Below are 21885 nucleotides of genomic sequence, written 5' to 3'. Positions count from 1 at the left end.
TTTTCTGTCGCCTGCTGAGTCTGCAAATGCCTGGGATTGAATTTTGATTATTTGATAAACATTATTTGACCACCGAAACCTGTACAATTTCCGACATAAGGAACTCTTCTCTGTTATCTGACAAGATTTTTCCATTTGTGTTTCCTAATTCTTAGATGGAAGAATTAAAAAATAATGTAAAAGACCAAGATAAAAGGATTGAAAATCTGAAAGAAAAAGTTAACATACTGGAAGCTCAGGTAAGGAGCGAATCTGTCGTGTATTTCAGCGTGAATACGAGTGTGGGTGTGTGTGTGTTCCGTCGATCTGCGAGCCTGTGTATGAACGTGTCCTCTGTGTGTGTGTGCACTTGTGTGGGATGGTGTGCCAGTGTGACACTATGTCTGAGTATGTCTGTGTGTGGATGTGTGTCTGTGTGTATGTATGAGTGTTTTTTTGGGAGTGTGTGTGTGTTTTCTAGGCATAAGAATTATAGCTTTGCAGGGGAGTTACTCTTAATAATTATTAAAGTAAATAGTTAAATTATGAAAATAATAGAACAAATTTAATATTAAATTATTATTAAAATAAATTAAATAAAATACTTAAAATTATTAAAGCATATTAAGTATTAAATATAATTGTATGACATTGTTAAATTATTAAGATTAAGTATTAGTAAATAATTGTTAGAAGTTCATCCAAGTCTTCCAGAATACTTGCTGTACTGGGGAGACAGGGTAATGTTTCTCAGTGTGGACTTGAGCTAGACGCTTGGTCAGGGCCACTCTTGTGTGACGTCCTCTCTAGCCAGGCAGCAGGGTTTGCTGTCTCCTGTCTTGGTTTCTCTGCCACCTCTTCCCACCCACCCACCCGCATCCTGAGGTCCTGAGATGTTCTCTTTCTTTCTCTTTCCTTTATTATCATTGTAATGAAATCTAAGAAAGGAGAGATGACAAACACATGTGCTCAGATTTCCATTTTGAACTGGGAATCTCACACAAATCCAAGTTTACCTGTAATTCCGGAGGTCCGATGTGAAGTAGGGGGTCTAACGCCTTCGTTGTCTCACTTTGCTGGGCAGTCTGGTCTGTCTTCATGGATTTGAGGTGCCTATGTTCCCCAGACTCAATTTTTGTGTTGGAAATCTGTTCCAGTGGTGTAATGCCTATTTCGGCTTCGGTGTCCTACTGCTTTATTTTATTTTATTTTGGGCGGGAGGGGGAGGTAATTAGGTTTACTTATTTATTTTTTTATTTTTAGAGGAGGTACTGGGGATTGAACCCAGGACCTTGTGTATGCTAAGCATGCGCGCTACCGCTTGAGCTATGCCCTTCCCCTCCGACTGCTTTAATTATACATCTGTAGGACAGTTTAATTGGAAAGATTGTTGTCTTTCTCTGATCTTTCACTTTATAATGGTTCTGGGCTCTGGTCATATCTACTTACGTGCCAGCCCTCATCAGAATCAGGGTATCCGTGGTGCTACTGCTTCTGATTCTATCTTATGTCCTTTAGTTGTGTCTCCTTATTTATATCATCCCCAAAGCAACTTTCATTGTCCTAAGTAAAGTGGCCGCTTAACCCATGCATCGCATTAGCCAGTCAGCCTGTTGGTATAATTGTCAGACCAGCACAATGTTTTGCCTCCCACTGTACTGCTTTTATATTCCCAAATTCAGCAAATAGTTGCTGATGAGCCACTCAGTGTGACATGGGAAAGCAGCAGATCTGTGTTCCCCTCACGGACACTTCGTGGTCGGATGCAGTCTGCCCACGGTGATGGGATGGCCCCTCTCAGTACTGCCTGAGAGAGTCTCTGTGTGAAGCTGATTTAAGCCACTGTTTTCTAACATTCTCTTTTATTTAAAAAAAAAGGCTTCAAATTATAGCAGAATCTGATGAATGGCTTTAGGGTCTCAAAATTTATCATCTTCAGTAGATAAATCTTTTCCTTCACTGCAGGGAGTGTTACAATGCCCATGTCAGCTTTAAAAAGCCCGTCCAAGCCACATTCATCTATTCAGCAACTAGTATTGTGTGTTTATGATGGGCGGGGAAATGGTCTAAGTGGTAGGTATGTGGTAGGAACAGGATAGTCTGTCCTGACCTCATCCAGCTTTATTTTAATTGATGATACAGACAATAAATACATAAACAAGCAAATATACAATTTAATTAGGGAAGGATAACTGCTCAGAGAAGAGCAGAACGATATGACAGGAAGTGATGGGGGTCGGGAAGAGCACCTCGGAGCCTGCGATGTTTGACCAGGTACTTGAATTGAGTGAGCGCTGGAGCCAGAATGAGCCTGTTTCTAGTCTAGTCCTGGTCAGTGGTTCATTATGAAGATCTTAAGCCGGGATGACATGTGCCAGGGTACACTATCTTGCACTACAAACTTAAGACCATTACCTATTTTGAAATAACAGTGTGAGCCAATTCCGTTTATGAAAAATGGCCACCAGAGCTGAACAACGAATCCTTTTAAACACATCAACTTTCTAAACCATACAGACAGTGTACTTCTCTCATCCCTAATAAAAGCACCTGTTTCTTTTTAGGCATGCCACATGATTTTGTTTAACCCTCAAAGCTACCCTGGGAGAAAGTTATTATTTACTATATTCCGTAAAGGAAGAAACTGAAATTCAGAGACTTAAGACACTTGTTCAAAATCACTCAGTTGCACTGGAGTCTTCTCGATTTGAAGCACATGCTCTTCCTTGTATGATACCTACTTATCTGGGTGATTGTATAAGTGTGTGTGCATGTGTATATATGCAGGTGTGGGACTGTGCACATATGTATGTATGTATATTCAGAAGTGATATGTTTCTATGTATTTAGAATGTGTATTTAGAAATGAAGTTACAACGTTAAGTTTGCAAGACCATTTATATGTATTTTAGCCATTGTCACAGTTATTGCATTAATTTTTTCCCCCTAATTTCTACTTTTTTGAGTCATGGAAACAAATCCTTTTTTTCTGTATATTCTTTTCTATCCTAGCAGGGATTTTTTCTCACCTCTGCAGGGTGGCTAAAATTCACTCATATAATTCTATTCTTTTTAAAAAAAATCTTTAAGGATTTTTAAATCTCTTTTAAATATCACCAGGAAATTTCTGCTTAACTCTGCCAAAATTATTTACTTTTCTTTCTACCCTGGCATATCTTTCATCATCTTAATTCACAGCTCCAGAATTCCTCTCACATTTCATGCCTTCTTAGCTTCTCCACTAATGACACACTCATGTGGAAATGCATCTTCAGAAATTGCTCCATTTTCTAGACTTTGAAGAGTATCCTACTTTATGTTATCACCATCATCCCTAAAATTGAATTTACTTCCAAGAGCATGTTGCTGGAAGTTTAAAAATGCAGAAATTAGGTTCTTTTGGAACACCGTGTCAATGAACTATCCTTGGATAGTCCTAATAATGGCAGACGTATTCTGATCAGTGATGTTGTTTTGCAAACTAATGATGTAATAAAACTCATGCCTTTGGCTGTTCTAGTGAAAGGAAAGCATACAAAAGCCCGTGAATTAAAAATAAACACCTAAGTCTAGTAGGTGAAATAAATCATCACAGAAGTTGAAATATACGAAAATAAAGACTGTCTAACGTGATAACTCATGCTTTTGTGCGGCCAGTTGAGAAAGTGGGAGTTTATTTTGGAAAAAATCCACATAGCTTCTACATACTTACCCAGCCACAGGAATATTTTTATTCCAATGCTTGTTGTCATCTTGATACTGTGTTTCAAGTTGCTTCACACCTTGTAAAGTGCTGTAGAGAGAGGAGATTTCTCAGCCACGAACTTGGCCTTTGAAACATGCCCGCACTTGTTTGGAGCGTATATTCCATTTCACTCCGTTACACAGGGACCATCTTTATCATCAGTTTGTCAAGTCTGAAGCACATTTCCCAGGTGAGACGTAAGCACTTAACTCTTGAAATATCACAGTGGAATGATTCCTGTGTGAAGACTTTTGCTCCATCTTTCAGTTATCATTCCATGTAGATGCTGTGGGATAAGAAGGGACAAAATTCCCACCTGGTCTTGGCTTTCCTTAGTCCAGTGGTTCTTCATCTTAGCTGCACATTAGAATCACCGAGGGAGTTTTAAAAACTCCTCTAAACCCAAACTACAACTAAATTAAACAGAATTTTTCAGGGTAGGATTAGGATGCAGGCATCAATAGATTTTAAATCTCCCAGGAACTTCCAATATACAACCAAAGTAGAAAATCACTCCGTCAGTCCAATGGTTCTCCAACTGGAGCAGACATCAGAATCCTCTGATGACCCTCTTAAAACCCATCACGTGGCCACCCCTGGTTTCTGATTCGATGGTTGGTTGGGAATTGAGGGTTTGTAGTTCCAGTAAATTCCCAGGTGACGTGGAGATTGTTGATTCTAGGATCTCATACTTTAAGACTGTGCTTTCATCTTTTTTCTCTCCCTTTTTTCTGCCTAGCCCACGGCACCTTGTCTTCAAGGTCCAGGTTAAACCTCCCTGTGTGGGATGATGTCATAAATTATTCTAGTCACGCTGTTTTCTGTTGATACCTTTTATGTAGTAAGGAATTACTGGCCGCCTTATGGTGCCCTTGAATTGCACTGATTGATTGACTGATTATTGAATGGCACATGTTTTATCCCCTCCACCACACTCTGCATCCTGTGTACTCAAAGGGAAGGTGCCATGCTGTCTTGTGCTGCCTCACATTTCCTCTGCTCCTGGCTTGATGCTGCAGACCTGAAGGGGACTAACTGGATGTGGGGAGGCGTGGCTGGGTGTTTGGGGTACTAGATTCCTTGTTGATTAATTCCCTGACAGTCTGCTTTCTTCTCTTTCCTATGTATCATACCTAGAACCCTTTCAGAAATCACTGAATCCCTTTAACTCCTGGCATTCACCATTTACTTATTTGTTATATAAGGAAGCTAGGCTAATTCCTCTGCAAAATAACATTTTGCAGAGAAAAGAGCATGAGACGGGGAGTCAGGCGGGCCTGCGTAAAGCCTGCACGTTTGTACACCCATGCTGCACGTACTGTCTGCGGGTTCTCAGAGGCAAGCCACCTAGCCAGTTTGAGTTTTGCCAGCCTTATTTCTTTAACATGCATAACCATGAAAGTTACTCCTCGGAACTGAGTTTATATCAAAGAAAGTATGGGAAACATCAGACAAAAATCTTGGCATTTCCTAGGCACTCAGAACTATTAACACTCTTGCTTCCATCAAAATTTTAGTGTCTGTTTCCCAAAACCATGCATTTTGATGTTGGCTTATTCCAAACAAGATGGAGTCTTAGTAAATACCACTTAAACTTCAATTACATGACTCTCTAAATCCTTAGTTTCCTAAAAGGGAATGGAGCTGGTGTGTTGCTGTTCTTTGAAAGTTATAGCTTCCTTTGCCATCCTCCCACGCAATTAACTTTTTAATCCTAGGCCCTCTGTACAGATGTATCCTTGAAAGACCTCTGACCTGCCAGGGTGGCCAACTGGCAACTCACCCTTGATTCTTCCCTGGGAAGTCTCATTTTTCAGATGTGTGAAAAGAAACTGCTTGGCTTGGCTGCATCGTAGAGAAAGTACTGGCTCTGGACTGGGAGGACCTGACTTTGAATCTGAGTTCTGCCATGAACAAGATGTCGGGCACTTAAACTCTTTGGGACCCAGTTTTTAGTTACAATAATGGTCCTTGGACTAGAAAATCATAACCAACTACCTTTAAGTCTTAAAATCTTTGCCAGACATCGAGTTGAGGAGTTTACGTATTTTTATCTCATTTCAGAACCTGTGAAGAAGGGACTGTGACCATATCTATTATACAGATGGGGAAGTAAGCACAGAGAGACTAAGGAACCTAAAGGAAGTCACACAGCTAGTAAGCAGTTATGCTAGGATTTGTATCTGAAAACCTAAATGATTATCCTTCCTGTTATGAGCCATTGCATTATCCCCCAGAATTACAAGAGTGCTTCCAGATTTAAAATATGATCATATATCTTTTTTCCAACAACATATATGATAGGCAGGGCATGTATCATTTGCCATTTGTGTAGAGATGAAGAAACTGAGGCTTCAATGAATTGAGGCTAAGGATGCCGTGAACCAAAAGAACAGATGGTGCTTATTTTCATGGAGTTTAAAATCAAGAGATTGCACAAGAAAGACAAATGTGTAATCAATATCGTGGGTGTCTTTAAAAAGGTTCTTTAATAAAGTCCTTTCATGAAGTTCTGTGCATCTGTCTATATAAAGGAAACTGTAAAACGAAACATAGATAGTTCAGCTGTTGAATTTCAGAGGCTAAGTCAGAATACTAAACTTTAGTCTCTTGGTAAATTATGCATTTCTTAAGACGCGCTTGTGTTTTCAGAGATAATATTTAGGGACGCTCACCTGGCTATATCCTGTGTTCTAACAGAGTGACTGGCCAAGGAGTGATGTAGGCAGTGGTTGACCAGAAACACCAAGCATGTGGCTAATAAGTGTGCTAGCCATGTGATCTCTGCACACGTTTTTTTTTGTTTTGTTTTGTTTTTTTCTATTTTAGAACAAAGAACTAAAAACCAAGGTGGCAATTTGGTCTGAAACTCCTAGGACCAAGGTATCTAAGGCTGTCTCTACAAGGTAAGGCCTTTCTTCCCCACTGCCATCTGCCTTCACCATCCCTGCTGAACACGTTTGACATTCATCCCACCTGAGAAAGAACCCCGTGGATGGATACTTACGTAATCGTTTGTTTACTGTCTGTCTCCCGGTTCTTTGAGAGTGGGGACTGTATTCATCTCGTTCACCACTGAACCCTTGAAGCCCGATGTATGAATACTTACTTGAATAAATGAATGAATAAATTTAGATATCTTTTCCCCTCTTCTTTGCCATAAAAACAAGCCCAGTCTTGGCTTCAACACTTCAAACAGTTCAGATTATCTCCCCTATTGTCCTTGTTCCTCTGTTGCTCATATTTTCTGTGCCATTGATGGGCATTTTAATCATAAATCGTGTGTATTTATTTGAATTTCCATGTCTGTATCTCAAATCAAGTAGATTGTAAATGTCAAGAGGACAGGACCAGTTCCTTGTTTTTCATTTTATTTCCTGCATTGTTAAGGACAAGTGTCTTCAGTAACTACTTAATAATGAATGAATGAAGCAATGACAATGACCCCTAAAGCGATGGAAACGGTGGTTGAAACCATCAAATCACTTTCTAACGTTGACAGAATCTGAAGTGACAGGTTTGTTAAAAAAAAAAAAAAAAGACTTCTGGGCTCAACTCTCATTTCCATAATACTCTATGAAATTATCACTTAAAAGAAAGCATAGTCTGTAATTACATGAATCATTTAGAAAGTGATTAAAAACTTCCTGTTCTAACAGCTTTTGAATTTCCCAGCCTGGTCTCTCTAGGGCAGAAACCCATTTTCTGAAATTCTCTTCTGCACAGGGCCTGACTGGAGAATCAGGCCCCTGTGATTAACATCAGTCTGGGAACTCAGGCAGCTCCCTCTTCAAACCACCCTGCAACCGTGCTTCCCTTTGCTAATGATATATGTAATTAGAGACCAGAGATGAAGCCATTATGAATCAAGTTTTCTAAAATCGTTGGGCCACCAGATGCTCAGTTATTAACTTTTTGGCCAGTAGCCCTGCAGTGTCTAACACAGAAAAGACAGTAAACCCCAGAAGTATTAAAGGAGAAAGTGGAAGGCCCAGATTTCAGAAGCAGTGAGAGTAGGTGTCACTTCAGTGGGGGAAGAGATGGAGAGTTTAGAATAAATAGAAAGGCCAGCATGACTTTCCAAGGGAAGGGACGATAGTCAATTTTTTGCTCCCTTATCAGACACACCCACTTGGCGCAGTGAGGCATCATGGCCAACCTCAGCTGCTTTGACCTTGGAGGGAATGGAGCCAGAGTGACGCCGAGGAGGGACCAGCAGGTTGTCTCCATATTGCACTGACTCCAGAACTGAATGCTGAGACTCTGGCTGGCACAGAGTGGGTGTGTTTGAAAGAATGACTTCTCGGCCAGTTCTTTAGTTGCAGTCAATTAACAAAGGTAGTTTTAAAGGCTTTTTTCCTCCCCATGACTTGGGAAAAGTCAAATGGGAAAATTTCCTAATCAAAATAGGGAAGCCAGTCTGAAATATGCCCTTTGTTTTTTGATTTTGGATAGAAATTCTAATAGTCATGATCTGTCTATAATGATGGATCTCATTGTTTCCAAAATGAAATCCAGCCAGTTGGCGGTTTGAGAATGCAGGTGGGAGTGTGGTGTGGTGAGTCTGGATTTACCAACATACAATGGAATTATGACTCTAGAGAGGAACTGGAGTATAAAAGTAGCCATTAATGCAGAGAAAAAAAGGTTTCACATACATTTCAAAGTTAATCTTGTCAAATCTCTTAAATCATTCATAAACTATAGTTCTATGTTATCTCTCAGCACAAAAAAAAACAATTTTTTTTATTTTTTCTTAAGCATTAGAACATAGATGTTTCCTGAGTTGAACACGAAAGAAATGATTTGCTGGACATTAGGGGTCAGATTGTTAGGAAACAGCAACAGTGAAACACACAGATATGTGGTATTTTTTCCTCAATGTGGGGGCATGTTATGACTATTTAATATTATATATTTAAATACTAGACTCACACAGTGAAGAGAGAAGTTTAGGCTATGAGAAACCCACAGAACTAAAGCATCCTGACCCGACAGTTGGTTTGTGTTTCCCGTCTCCGAGTCCCTCCGGCACAGGTCCTCACTGAAGACAATGGCAGACACAGGCTCTCACTGTCTCCCACTTCCCCTCACGCTCGCTCACGCCCATCCTTTTACAACCAGATGCATAAGGTTAAGGCTTCCCAAAATGTGCTGTGCTTCTACTGTGTCTCATGGGGAATTAAAATCAATCAATTAACCATCATCGCTTAGGTTAAAGCCACTAGGTCAGACTTGGCAGTACAGCGGTGGCAGAGATGGTGGTGCTGGTGGTAGAGCAACTGTACCGACAACATTGTGTGTGCTCGATGTTGACGACTGTGTGGTCTTTTCTACAGTGAACTGAAGACTGAAGGCACGACCCCCTACGTGATGCTGGTTAGGCTACGGAGATGAGCTGGCTGGCTGAAGATCGGAACGAGAAAGATCACTCCTCTGTGGGACTTCTTTATTCCTTGAAACGGTCTAAGCTTGTGTATTAAAATGGCTCAATGCCAGTATTTAATGGAGTTTATCATATTGTATTTAATATACGCATTGATAGCTTGGCAAGAGGATGACCTTTCAGAAAAGCAAACAAATAAATAATCAAGGAAAGGAACTCTTTCTTCAAAGCTTACTAAGTGGATAAAGAAACCAGTTGCTTTTCTATGATGGAAGATGAATTTTGCTTTAAACTTAAAAAAAAAACAAAAATTGGATTTTTTTGTGGGGGGGCACAATTTTTGCTGAAGGGACTAGTTAAGGTTGTCAAATTCGACTTTTTGATAGTGGTTTTTACATAAAGTCATCCCTCAGTATCCACAGGGGATTGGCTCCAGGAGCCCCTCAGATACCAAACTCATGAGGACGCGCAGGTCCTGTATGTAAAATGGCGGAGCACAGCTGGCCCTCTGCATCCACGGGATCTGCATCCTAGGATTCAACCAATCGTGGACGAGCAACCTGCAGATACAGAGGACTAACTGTTTAAAATAAGGAAGAGCGTACAGGCATACCTCTTTTTATTGTGCTTCACAGATACTGTGTTTTTTACAGATTGAAAGCGTGTGGCAACCCTGCATTGCCAGGTGATGGTTAGCATTTTTAGCAATAAAGTGTTTTTAAATTAAAGTATGTACATTGCTTTCTTTTTAAAGGCATAATGCTGTTGCAAACTTACCAGGCTACAGTATAGTGTAAACATAACTTTTCTATGCACTGGGAAACCAAAAAAATTCGTGTGACTCACTTTATTGTGATATTCTTACTGTGATGCTCTGGAACGCAGCCTACAATATCTCTGATATACGTCTGTATATGTGTGTGAAAAAGTGGTATTTTTTCCTTGATGTGGGCGCATGTTATGACTATTTTAAAACCCTATAAAGCCATTAGGAAAAGCAAGCCTCCGATGACTTTATCTTTTTTTTTAATTTATTTTTTATTTTATTATTTATTTACTTATTTTTTAATCAGTCTTTTTTGGGGGGTGGTAATTTGAGTTTTTTGTATATATATTTTTTAATTGAAGTATAGTCAAGTTTACAAGGTGTCAATTTCTGGTGTACAGCATAATGCTTCAGTCACACATGAACATACAAATATTCATTTTCATATTCTTTTTCACCATGTTACTACATGATATTGACTATACGTCCCTGTGCTACACAGTATGAACTTGTTGTTCATTTATTTTATTATGTTAGTTTAGAACCTGCAAATCTTGAACTCCCAATTGATCCCTTCCCACCCCTTTTTCCCCCTGGTAAACATAAGTTTGCTTTCTATGTCTGTGAGTCTGTTTCTGTTTTGTAAATAAGTGTGTTTGTCTTTTTGTTTTAGATTCCACTTATAAGTGATATCATATGGTACTTTTCTTTCTTTCTGGCTTACTTCAGTAGAATGACAATTTCCAGGTCCATCCATGTTGCTGCAAATGGCATTATTTTATTATTTTTTATGGCTGGGTAGTATTCTATTGTATAAATATACCACAACTTCTTTATCCAGTCATGTGTCGATGCACATTTAGGTTGTTTCCATGTCTTGGCTATCGTAAATTAAGTTTTAATTTATTTTAATGGAGGTATTGGGGATTGAACCCAGGACCTCATGCATGCTAAGCATGTGCTCTACCACTGAGCTATATACCCTCCTCTCTCTAATGACTTATCTTGAATTATTTACGATGAATGCACGGGGGCAAAAGATTCTGCCTGTGTGAAACAGCATTACCTGCCAGGGATAAAGTTGAGAGAATTGTGCCAAGACTTGATCTGCTTGCAATGGAAGAGTTGCTTATCTTTAAATTAAAAGCTCATCATCATCTTGGCAAAGCCTATCTGAGTAACACGTGGAAGCAGAACAACTCTGGGAACAAGGCAGCTTTTGCAAACAAACCTTTGAAAGGAAGCTGTACAGCTGTGGTCTTGCACTGGCCTTGAACATCGGTCGTTTCGCCAGTCTGTGCCTAAGAGAGAGAGAACCACTTGCCTCAGCGTTTTATAATGAGGAAGAAATAGATTGCAATACATTGAGATGCTTACGTACCATAGAACACTTCAACTTGTTAACTGCTGGTTTTATAAACCTATCACTTAAAATTATTAGAGAAGTTCCCTTGCAAATCCCAGTCTTTAAACATACAGTAAATTAGGAAGTTTAGAGAGATGGATAATAAAAATCACTTGGCCAAGTACAAATCACTTCTTTCCTAGTTCCTAATGGACATCATGTTTAATGCGACACCATTTCCATACTGATACTGATTTCAAGTTCCCCATCCACCATACGTTCACCTTCAGCACAGAAACAAGGTTGCTTTGAGTACACAAAATAATTGGTAAAAATGCATTTTTATTTGAAAAGTGTGCAGAAACAATCACTGAATACAGTTCTCAGCCATAGTATTCAAACCCAGACACCACAAAATCATTGGATGCTATGATTTCTGAAGTTACTAGAACTTTGGTACAACAAGATAATGACCTAACAGTGTTTGTCAGACCCCTCAAGTCTATTCAGGGGCACAGAGGATAAAAACTCCATGTTTAAGGTTTTAATTTACATTCATAGCACTAGACAAAACAGAGAGCTGTGGCAATGACAGACAGAACCATTACACGTGCTTAGCCTAAAAGTGCGGGTAATGTCACGTAAGGGTAGACCATTGGGAGACAGTAAAGCACTTCAGTGTTATGTCAGAACGTTGTCTACTTGTAACACATTAAGCAGGATATTTACTTTCCTCAAATAATTTCAGATACAGTCAGTATCTTTTACAAGGTTATGGGCACAAAAGCCCTATTGATACAAGGAAGATTTTGACCAAATTGTAATACCCTGTCTAGAATGCAATTGGGCTCCTTCAGAGAAACTCTAGATGTTAGACAAAATGAAAGAGAACTCATATTTTTTTAAATAATTTGAGATATATTAAAAATTTTCAGTTAAACACAATGACCGCCAGTCGATTACCCGTTTAAAGTGTCCAATACCTACTAAAATTAATGTCCTGTCCCTGCTATGACGCTTCTTTTTACAGGGGCTGTGAAATTATGACTATGGTATTTTATTATTCTTACCTTAGGATAATAGTGTCTGTTTATGAAATGGAACATAATTTCCAAACCAGTTTCTTCCATCTGGTCTCCTGGGGGCCTGACATGAACCCTGCGAGGCACTTAGGATTTATAAGCCTCATACAAGAAGTCGTATTTAATGACACACCCATGGCCCCCAGATTGTTCTTTCTGGCCACTTTCCTTTCTGGAATAATAGGTTTCCTCTCTGAGAGCATTTGAAAAAATAACCCGCAGAACAGAAGAGTAAGGACAAGCATATGTTATTACTTTACTGCGACAGACTTGTGATGAGCCAACAGACACAAGGACCTATTAGGTTAAGGTCAGACATGCCGGCTCCGACAGACTTTGCTAATGATCTTTAAAGGCTAAGTCAGCTGAGGGATATTCGCTGTGACTTCCAGGACCTGTTGGGAAGAAAAGGAGCTGGGAATCAAATTTAAATGGCTCCATTCAAAGATGGTTCCTTTGTAGTTGTTTTTTGTTTTTCCTTTAGAAGATGACAACCTTTTAAATAACCACATTATTTGGGTACGAATGTTTGTTTGTTATTCTCTCTAGATATGACAATATCTCAACCACAGACTGTTAGTAAAAAGAGCTCTGCAGACAGGCATCTTTGTGATGCTACTTCTTGAAAAATTAATCAAAGTGCAATTTATGAGAAAATTAGATTCAGGTAGAGAAAATCAAATGTTTCTAAATTTTTCAAATTTCGATGCCAAAAATGAAACGTGGTGTTTAAATATTTTTATTAGCTTAGTTCTAAGGGCATAAATCTCTAATTGATAGATAAAAATAATGGATAAATATTTGTCACAGATCTAGTCCCAAAACTCTTTCTGTTAATGTTTCTTGGTTTTTTTTTTCCTACCTAAAAGTCAACCTTGTAAGTATGGTCTTCTCTGTGTTTGCCAGAGTTAGGAACTCTGTTTAGACAACTTTAAACTCTAATCTCTCGTTATAGCTCTTGCTCAACAATGTCATCGTGGTTGGGTCTCCACCCAAGAACTCTTAAGGCAATAAGTTTATAAAATTCCCTGTTCATCTAACACTGCGTGTTACCGGTCCTACTTTATGCGACAAGTATCTTGATAGATTCACGCAGCATGGAGACAACACGCAGCCCAGATAATATTCTCTATCTGTTTTCCATGTTGAAGAGCTCAGCACGCTCCCCAGGATAAGCTAATATCATCTTGGTCAAAGATCAAGAAGAAAATATAGCTTTTGGTGAATTCTTAGACAACCTTTTCAAATATAGGCAGCATCCTGAAAAATGATAAAGCTTTCCCTAAAACATTCAAATAGACTTCTTTTAATACTTTAAAGCTTTGTACTAGAAGGTGAAAGATAATTGTTCTATTACTTTGGCTAACATAGCTCTCAGATCTTCCTTTTAAAGAGTAAGTATCTTAGGAAACCAGAAACATCAATATTATCTCTTTACAGTTTGAGTTTTAAACTCCAAAATTCTTTATGGATGAGGATTCTCCCTCAAAATTTTAGTGCACTACACAAAGAACAGAGCATATGTACCCCCCCCCCTTTTTTTTTAAGTGAACAGACACAGAACAGTGAACAATCCTGTTTCACAGACACAAGGTTCCAGGTTCTATTCTACACCTAGTTACACACCATATCTCTTACACCTGCTGCTTCTCCGTCTAACTGCTGCAACACCCCATTGGTGAGGACATATATGTACTTCATCAAAGTTGTTGATTCCCGGTGGACAAAATTTATAGCTTAAAGAATAGTTCGGATGTTACTAAATTAGCTTTTAATGTGGCCAGTCCTTCTCCCTGATCAAGCTTCTCTCTCTTATAAAGGAGACAAGAAAGGGCTGATTAAAACTCTTGCCCAGTTTCTCCTGTCTGTACAGATTGGCAGAGGGTAACTTACACTAGAAGCATAATAAAGACACGCACTGATACATAACACGGCCTGCCTGGTTAAAAACGACAGATCAAATATTTACTTTAGAAAATGCTGGTTTTGAATTTTTTGCAGTGTGATAGCTGATAATCTGGAAATGATAGAAAACTGGCTAGAGTGATGGCTGAAGAATTTTAAAACCCTTGTGTAGAGACCTGCAAGCTCAATTCCCAGCATTTAGCATTTTCTCTGCCCGTTTGTGACTTGGTACCCTCATCACACCAAGACAGACATGTTCTCTCAACTATTTTTGATACATTTTTCAAAAGACTATTTTTTTTTTTACACTGAAAGGTAACATTATACTTAATCACAGTTAGAGTCTCAAATAATGTCCACTTCACAAGAAGTGAGCCAGGGGACCAGGAGATGATGATAATAATCTCCAGATTTGCATAACACCCTTCTACCCTTGGCTGAAGACATCAGAATACATGGAGCTGCATTAGTGTCTGTGGCACTGACATGGTGTTATTGGAGAAGAGCTATGTGGATGGAGACAAATTTGGTCACGGAATATCTGAGGCACTATGTTAAAGCAATGTAAACATCAGACTGCTGTAAATGCTCCAGAAATGCTTTCTGTATCAGAAAGGAATTTTGTGTACATTTTAAATCATTCTCCAAAATACAATACGTTTTACTAAAGCATTTGGGACTTAATAAGTAATACATGCTGTGGTGTGTTAAATGGCATATACAGTTCTTTAAAAATGGTCTATAACCTTCTTGGCCCTGAATTAATTTGAAATTGTAAAATTAATTATACGGAATTCTGAAATAATGAAAAGAGATTTCTAGTCATGGTTACATAGAATTTGGGGTCTTATGTCAAACTTGACAGAGAAAAATTTTTTTAGATCAAGTATTTATAAGTAGGATACTATTTTAATTTTCTTGTCTGTTTTAAATTCCATTCCTCTTGAGATTATTACCCAGTAACCATTATTTTTATAGGAACAGTTCTATAATTATGGGCACCGTCACCCTCAGCTTCCTGCTCTGCTATCAAATAATGATCTTAAAATCGTCCCTGAATCAATGCTCGTTAAATATCGGACAGTGACAGGATCTTGGCATAAGTGAATCAATCCTATAACTGGAAAATAAATGGAAACAAAAAGACGCATCCAAAAGAGAATGCTTTCTGGATTTTAGAAAGGCTAAATATCCCCTATGATGGAAACACAGGGGACATCACAATTTGAACCCAAAGAAGAAATTGATACAATGACCACAAAAGTTCACCAAATTTTGCCATGTCAAGGGTTACCTTGTTTTTGCTCATATTTCTTCCAGAAGAAACGTCTTTGATGTTAGCTAATAGCCTTCTATCCTCTTGGCACAGGCACTGAGGTCATGAACAGCATCACAGAGAAAAACATCACGGGAGGGGATAACCAGTCATGAGTAATCTTAGAGGCTGGCATCACGCTGCAGAAACCAGAGGAACTGGGCAGTTAACGCTGAACATCTGTTAATCCGTCAAGGGGGTCGCTCCATCAAGGATTCCACATCACCTCGATTCATGGCACATTTCTGGGTCTTATGATTAGATAATCCCTTGGATCTGTGTTCCTAAAACTGATTTATACGAGACAGATTTTGGTAGAGAGAGGTTAAAGGCAGGGGACTGGGACTGAGAGTTCCCAATGTTTGTAACTTAATCAAAAAAAACCTGTAGAGGGTATAGAAAAGTGAAGTTTAATTGGCAAAATTTTATACGAAGAGGAATTATCCTGGAGGAAAATCATATGCTTGTAATAAAAAGAGAAAACTTAAAGTTCAATGCCTTTATCATTGATGACTGACTGGAAAACTTAAATAATAGTTTAATAGGAGTGACATGTTTATCAGAAACTAAAATCAAAAATGAATGTAATATTAGTTTAGATACAGTAAGGATAGGCTGATGGAAAATATTTCTGTGATCATTTTTGGAAAGAAAAGGTAGCTTTATGTAAAAAATTAAGCAACCAAATTTTTGGGGAGCTAAGATACAGCTCCATCCTTGCCAACCCCCAAATATAGTTCAACCATGCGTATTCCGCCTCAGGCAAAATAAAAACAGGTGCTAAATATGCTGTAATATGGCATGAGGTATCATCAAATTTTTTTGCGATGAATGACATGAGAATTCAGAGTGACCATAAAATTGATCCAGCATTCTTCTGCAGTTGTTGATCTACAAAGTGACACACCTGTATTTCTACAACTGAGTCAAAGCCAGGGCTGGGTATGGACTGGAGGGAAGAAATGTGATTTAGAGTTTCCAGTACTTCGTAAACTAAGAAGACATCTATAATTAATAGTCACTTTTTATTTCATATCACCAGCATATTTTAACTAAAAAAAATTAAGGCTAAATAGTTTTTCTTGAGTGTATTTTTAAAGCAATGTTTAACAAGCAGCAACCTCACTTCTCCTTGTGACTATTTATCATGATTTGCTAAGAAATATGAAATGTGAGGCTGAATATTATACTAGTTTCTAAAATTTTGTTTGAATTGGAAGCTTCTGGAGACTCTCTCAATCCCAAATGATAATGTCAGCTTCTAATTGGCTTGCGTGAAATTTGGCTAAGGAACTCTCCCAGACATCTGTAACAGGCACATTCAATTTCAGCTGTCCAAATGCCATGTTCCCATACCTTCTCCCAGGGCATGTCTCTTGTCCTCCGTCATTCACAGTCCTACTCACGTCTACCTGCCATTTATTAAGAATATGCAAGTGGCATTATTACACAGTCTCCTACATTTGCTCAGAAGTCTGACATTCATCCTCTCATAACCTTATCAGTAATGTAGTCATTCCAGCACAGCTTACAGGGAGTACATAACAATGCCATTCTTGGTGAACCACATAGAATTCTTTATCGTGTATGCATTTTTAGCTAACACGTTTTCCCCAGTGCAAACCTGAAAGTACGCATCAGATTCTATCTAAGAAGAAAATCCAACCTTTTTTTTAAAAAAAATCATCTTTCCATGTTCCCCCTTTAGAAGCCTATCCTTGTCCCCAGTGTGACAAGGTAATTTGTTCTGATTCAAAACTCATTGGTATTTCTTCTTGTATGCTCTCTTATATCCCATTTTTGTTGGAAGAAAACCAGGTTGAGCATCCATGATGGTTTGATCACATGGGGAAATCTCTGCTCTTGTTTGGAGGGGCCTCATGGACAACTGGTCAATTCTTTTGAAAACTGTTGACTAATCCACTTTCTTAAAATAGATGTTCAGGCAGGAAAAGAAAGGCATGCCATGATGCATCGTCTACTCAACAACAATTGTGTGGTGTTTCGCTGTTTTTGGAAGTGATGTTTGCACGGGGTTCTGGATGATCAGTTCGTAGGCAGAGTCTAGCAGGCACATTTCTTCTCTGCTGGCTTCTCCCCATCCAGCTTCCCCGAGCTTCCACCATTGACAGTGTCGGGGACTTGGGTCTTCTCAACACATTGTTCCATCCGTTTCATTATTAAGTCCAGAAGGGTTTCCACAGCTTTCTCCACATTCTGGCCAGTCGCTGCACTTGTTTCAAAATAAGGTATGCTAGCATGGAAGAGATGACAAACATTTTTGAAAGGAAGAAACCACAGAAGATACAACAAGATGTGCCAATGAGTCACATGTGCGAAAACATGGCTGGCTGAGAGACTGTGAAATAATCACGGGTTTTGCTGTTAGCAAAATGAGTTGGAAAACAGCCTTGTTTTTCCTTAGTGCGTGAAAACTGGTGAGCTGCTTTTTAGCGTGGGGGTAACCCGTTTTGTGGGCAAGGAAACTGATACAGGAGGTGATCATGGACTTGAAGCCAAGGCATCATCCTGATTTTAAAAAACTGAAGAGGGTAAAAATGCTGAAACCAGTGATTACTATTACCATAAAAATATTACTTGCCTCCAATCAGTCATCGAAGTCTGATTTAGAAATTAAGCATGAACTGAATAGGATATTAACATGAATACAGTCTATGTTTATTTGGAATTCAAAGTTTCAAGAAGGTATGTACATTTTTAAAGCTTTCAAGGAGAATCCTGGAGTAAGAAAAATTGGCAGGTTTGGCAAAAATGCTTAAATTTTAAAAAGAATGACAATTTCTGACTTTGGAGGTCAATTTACAATCACATGAAGTATTTACATTTTTTTTAACCTGCCATTTAAGCTCACTTAGGATAACGACTGCAATATTGTGTCCAGATCAGGTACTGTTCCTTAGAGTTTTGTAGCTATTAATTGAGAGGCGTTAAGAGTGTCGTGTTGAGAAGCACGGGCTCTGATCTCAGGCTGCCTGGGTTGAGTTCAAGCTCTGCTGCTTACTAGCTGTGTGGCCTTCCACCTGTCACTTAATCTGCGTCTCAATCCCTCATAGATAAAGTGGGGTAACTGCAGACTCCCTACATATGATTATGAAGGGTGAGGTGAGTTACAGTCTAGGAACAGTTGCTAGCATGTAACAAGCATTCTGTAAATGTCAGCTGCTATTATTGTTAAATAACTCATTAAAGACATCACACACATTCCTCTGGAAGACCCTTCTCATTCACGTGTCGTTCCTGAATCAAGGGGAGTCCCCCCGGTGTCAGTCCTGTGTCCCTGCCCCTCACCAAGCAGCAGTGTGCAAGGTCAGAGGGCACCTCCGCGGAGCCAGCTCACCTGTACTTGTCAGCCAGGTCCCGGGCTTGCCGTTCGCTGACTTCCCTCTGGTCTGGCAGGTCTGCCTTGTTGCCAATTAATACTATATCTGGGTTTTCACAGTAAGCATTTGCTTGCAGTTGGCCTTGGAAAGAAAACAGATGGAATCAGCAAGTTAGTTATAAACAAGTGATGTCAAATGACTGCTCACACTTCAGAGTCCTAATCTAATTGCTCATCTCCAGCTTGGCTGCTTGCTACTTACGTCCTATTAGCCAAGTTACTTAACTCTTCCCAGCCACAGTTTCCTCATCTGTAAAATGGAGACAATGCCTCACGGACTGCACATTGTGAGGATTAATAACAATGCACATCCAGCACCTGTATGAATACCTACCCGTGCTCTTTACAGCTGGGGAAATGCCCTCTGAGATGAACGCACTGCTTTCCATACCTGTCGTCCCTCAAATATAAGTGGAGATAATAGAATGTGATCTTAAAGTATGTAAGTTTGCTCTCTCCTTTAGAAGGCTGCTACGTTTCCCTTCCTGAAGTTCAAGGTGATGATCTATTAGAGCAGAACATTTTTGAATTACCATGAATTCATGCAGAAACAATATTGAGACAAGTCAGTTGTTTTTCTCTTTTCTCCAGGAGACACTGTTTAAAAGAGAAGGGGGCATGATGGAGGGGGAGGAGGAGGGGGAAGGGGAGAAGGGGAAAAAGGAGAAGGAGGAGAAAGCAGGGAAGGAGTAAGGAAGGAAGGAAGGTAGGAAGGAAGGAAGGAAATTATAAGAAACTTGTCAACCTATGTTTTCAAGGTCACAGGACTATTTTACTGTCTACTTCAAGGCATGCTCTGTGCAACCTTGCCGAGGACAGAGGAAGAAGACAAAGGCTTACTCTGTAACACCAATTATTCGGGTATTAGAAATTAAAGCCTTATTAGAGATGGCAATTAATTATCTCAAATCACAAGAAAATCCTCCTGAAAAAAATTTAAAAACAAGGGAGCATCTCATTTGCCTTGAAAAATGATGAACGAATCATTTTCTGAAAGAGTTGAATAATCTTATCTCCTTATCTCCCCATGATCTAATAATAACCCCCAAATCTGGATAAAGAAACGAAATAAAATAATATGGAAATGAAGATAGAATAAACACTCATTTGGAGAAGCAACAAAGTAAGTCAGAATTTGTTGGTGTTTTTCCCCACTGGAGCAACTGTGTTAGTGAACTTACATTTAAGGCAGTTATATATTTATATTATTGATTGTATGTAGCATGTAACAATAAGATGTGTATACATTTGAGAATCTCCTCAGCCAGACGGTCAGGAGCTCTGGGGTATCACAGTGGAACAAAGTAGACCAAGCCTGCACCTTCACAGAACTCACACCCTAGTGGTGCAAAGAATCAAGACCACAACGAAGAAATATTATAATACAACGTCGGGGGTGGCAGCGACCACGCGAAGCACCAAGTGCACTGAAGTCACACAGAATGACACACAGCCCTTTTTTAGATGAGGTGCTCTGGGAACGTGCCTCCCAAGAGATAAATGAGGTTTGAACAAAATCCCGAAGGAACTGAAGGAACTGACACACGCTGTACATGGGAAGAGAGAAATCAAGGCAGAGGGAAGCAGGAACCAAAGGCGCCCAGGCAGGACCGCGCTTTTCAGGAGGGGCCTCTGGCTGGAGGCCGGTGAGCCGCGCAGCCTGAGAGGAAGTCGGTCACGACGGCCTGGCAGGTGGCAGAGGCCTCTGGATTTTACCCCAAGGGAGATGGGAAGTCCCAAAGGACTTTGAGCAGAGGAATAACACAATCTAATCTTTTAAAAGATATCACTCTGGCCACAGGCAGCCCCAATAAATCTAGAAATGACAAGGGGCACCAGCCCTGCGGGGCTGCTGGTAGGTCCCACTGGGACAAAGCTGGTGTTTGTAATAAAAAAGGCAAATGAAATACTGTCTTCAGTGCTACATCAATTAAAAAATAAAGGAAATATCAACTATCCCTCTTCAGTGCGGACATGTGTCAATCTGCCTCTCGTAACGGACGAGGCCACTTTTACACTTTATATTACGTTTAAGTTGCCATGAAAGCTGGAGATTTTTCTATACAAGTCTTCCTCATATCTGCACACTTTTCAAAAAAAAAAGCAAAATATCTACGTGAGCTTATTGACTGCCACGCTGCAAACCTTACCTTCCTGCGGCTGCTCTGCTCCGAAGCCACTTCTCACCTAATTAACCCGAGTCAATTAACCCTTTAGTTAACCCACGTGCAAGGGCACACATCGCTAGTGCCAGGGTACCCTCCCAGAAAACGCTGCTGTTTTCCCGTGTCCTCTCCAGACTACATGTAGCAGATGTGACAGCTCACTTAGTTGTTAAGAAGTCCTTCAAGACTTACTGGACAAGTGGAATGAATGGCTTGTCAACTGCAGTAACAAAGACCTTAAGTGTATGTGGTGAGGAAGCCTTGTCACCTTCTTCTAAGATGTCAAAGGAAGATACAATTTCAAGCCACCTTGACTGAGCCACATAAAAACCACCACTTTGAAGGTGACACTGAAAGCACTAAACTATTGTGACTTGTTAATCTGTGGTCCCCAATCTGGTTTCGTCTTGTGAGGCCAACAAGCAAATGGAGCTGCTGGGTCCCAAAGTGGCCAACGCAAGTTACTCAGTCCCACTTACTCATCCAGTTTCTGACATTTAAGAAGCTCTGTTGACTGGTGAGGTCAAACATTAATAAGAAACCCATGGCGTCTCTGAAAAATGCAGTGGTGAGGCTCCGGAATCTGCCAAGAGAACACAGTGGATAGTTCTGAAAGTTAGTCCACATGCACATGATGATGACAACAAACAACCCTATGGCCCTTTCAAATATGACATCTCCATGACATCCCTCTGGATTATCCTACAGAATGGGAGAGTGGGCAGAGAGACGGCTGGAGGGCCACAGGAGAACTCCTGGTTGTGGATTTGTTTAAGATCACATCCCAGTCGTACGTT

General features: G+C 39.7%; 2 protein-coding genes across 6 annotated transcripts in view; one reads left to right on the top strand and one right to left on the bottom strand.

Moving 5' to 3' along the window:
* CCDC68 (coiled-coil domain containing 68) overlaps nucleotides 1-10111 on the top strand; it is a 43413-nt gene extending 33302 nt beyond the window's left edge. For 3 of the 4 annotated variants that reach the window (XM_045521517.2, XM_045521519.2, XM_010961338.3), the window contains 3 exons: nucleotides 156-239; nucleotides 6554-6630; nucleotides 9064-10111. In XM_045521517.2, the coding sequence (XP_045377473.2) occupies nucleotides 156-239; nucleotides 6554-6630; nucleotides 9064-9121 (219 nt within the window). In that variant the 3' untranslated portion in view covers nucleotides 9122-10111. The other variant, XM_074355432.1, reaches the window with a different exon arrangement.
* A 1432-nt stretch (nucleotides 10112-11543) lies between these two features.
* Nucleotides 11544-21885, bottom strand: part of RAB27B (RAB27B, member RAS oncogene family) — a 161002-nt gene continuing 150660 nt past the window's right edge. For both annotated transcript variants that reach the window (XM_074355433.1, XM_010961339.3), the window contains 3 exons: nucleotides 21568-21671; nucleotides 18882-19005; nucleotides 11544-17777 (listed from right to left, as the gene is read on the bottom strand). In XM_074355433.1, coding sequence (XP_074211534.1) covers nucleotides 17588-17777; nucleotides 18882-19005; nucleotides 21568-21671 — 418 coding nt within the window. In that variant the 3' untranslated portion in view covers nucleotides 11544-17587. The remainder of the gene's footprint in view (nucleotides 17778-18881; nucleotides 19006-21567; nucleotides 21672-21885) is intronic.

This window comes from Camelus bactrianus, chromosome 30, assembly GCF_048773025.1.
Source record: "Camelus bactrianus isolate YW-2024 breed Bactrian camel chromosome 30, ASM4877302v1, whole genome shotgun sequence".
NCBI classification, from domain to species: Eukaryota; Metazoa; Chordata; class Mammalia; order Artiodactyla; family Camelidae; genus Camelus; species Camelus bactrianus.
This window is presented reverse-complemented; position numbering and strand designations above follow the sequence as displayed.